This window comes from Wasmannia auropunctata, unplaced genomic scaffold, assembly GCF_000956235.1.
Source record: "Wasmannia auropunctata unplaced genomic scaffold, wasmannia.A_1.0 LD310472.1, whole genome shotgun sequence".
NCBI lineage: Eukaryota > Metazoa > Arthropoda > Insecta > Hymenoptera > Formicidae > Wasmannia > Wasmannia auropunctata.
This window is the reverse complement of record NW_012052418.1, coordinates 1-697: the sequence shown is the minus strand read 5'-3', so window position 1 is coordinate 697 and position 697 is coordinate 1. Positions and strand designations below refer to the sequence as shown.

Genomic DNA, 697 nt, shown 5'->3' with positions numbered 1-697 from the left:
TATGCTAAATGCGCATTTATCGATAAAAGTGAGGTACGAATATCGACCAATAATTTATAATACCAGCTAGAGCGTAAAAACAATTACTCAAGAATATTTTAAGAAATGTCGATTCATAATTATTGAAGAGAATACATATATTCCTATACAAGGTTTTATCTTCAAAATTAGATACTTTACATCGAATAGTGAAGATTCGAGCATGTGGCGGTCCAACATCCCGGATAGGAGTGTACTCTGGCTCCTTTAAATTATTCTCGGCGCAAAGTTCCTGAAAAAGAGGAACACGGTAAAATAAATAAAACCATCGAGGCACGTGACTATATAATATTAATAATAAATTATAAGAGTTCAAGACAATTACCTGTAATTCACCTACGGCGTTGAAGAAAGGTACATTTGCCGATGTCCTTGGTAGAGGAGGAACGGAGTGGAACGGTGACCTTGACGGAGACACCGTTGGTGTGGTAGCAGCTGGCAGTTGTGGATAATTTCTGTGTGCAGCAATCTCCGCTAACATAGCTTTAGCGGCCTCGTGTTTGGCATCCTTCTTACAGCGACCTGTACCAGTTGCACTGAGACCGTCGCATGTAACACGATACGTAAAGGTATTCACATGACGTCCTCCACCGTCATGTATCAACTCGTAATCGGGTGTAATGCTCTGTTTCACCATCATCTCTTGGAGAATGGAAAC

The 697-nt window shown here is 40.5% G+C and overlaps 1 protein-coding gene across 1 annotated transcript; it reads right to left on the bottom strand.

The window, feature by feature from the left end:
- Window positions 1-16: 16 nt before the first annotated feature.
- LOC105461037 (RISC-loading complex subunit TARBP2-like) lies at window positions 17-691 on the bottom strand. Its single transcript, XM_011707530.1, has 2 exons — window positions 365-691; window positions 17-271 (listed from the first exon to the last, which is right to left on the bottom strand). Exons 1-2 carry the CDS (start codon window positions 677-679, stop codon window positions 17-19), a joined length of 570 nt encoding a protein of 189 aa, XP_011705832.1. The 5' UTR covers window positions 680-691.
- Window positions 692-697: the final 6 nt, after the last annotated feature.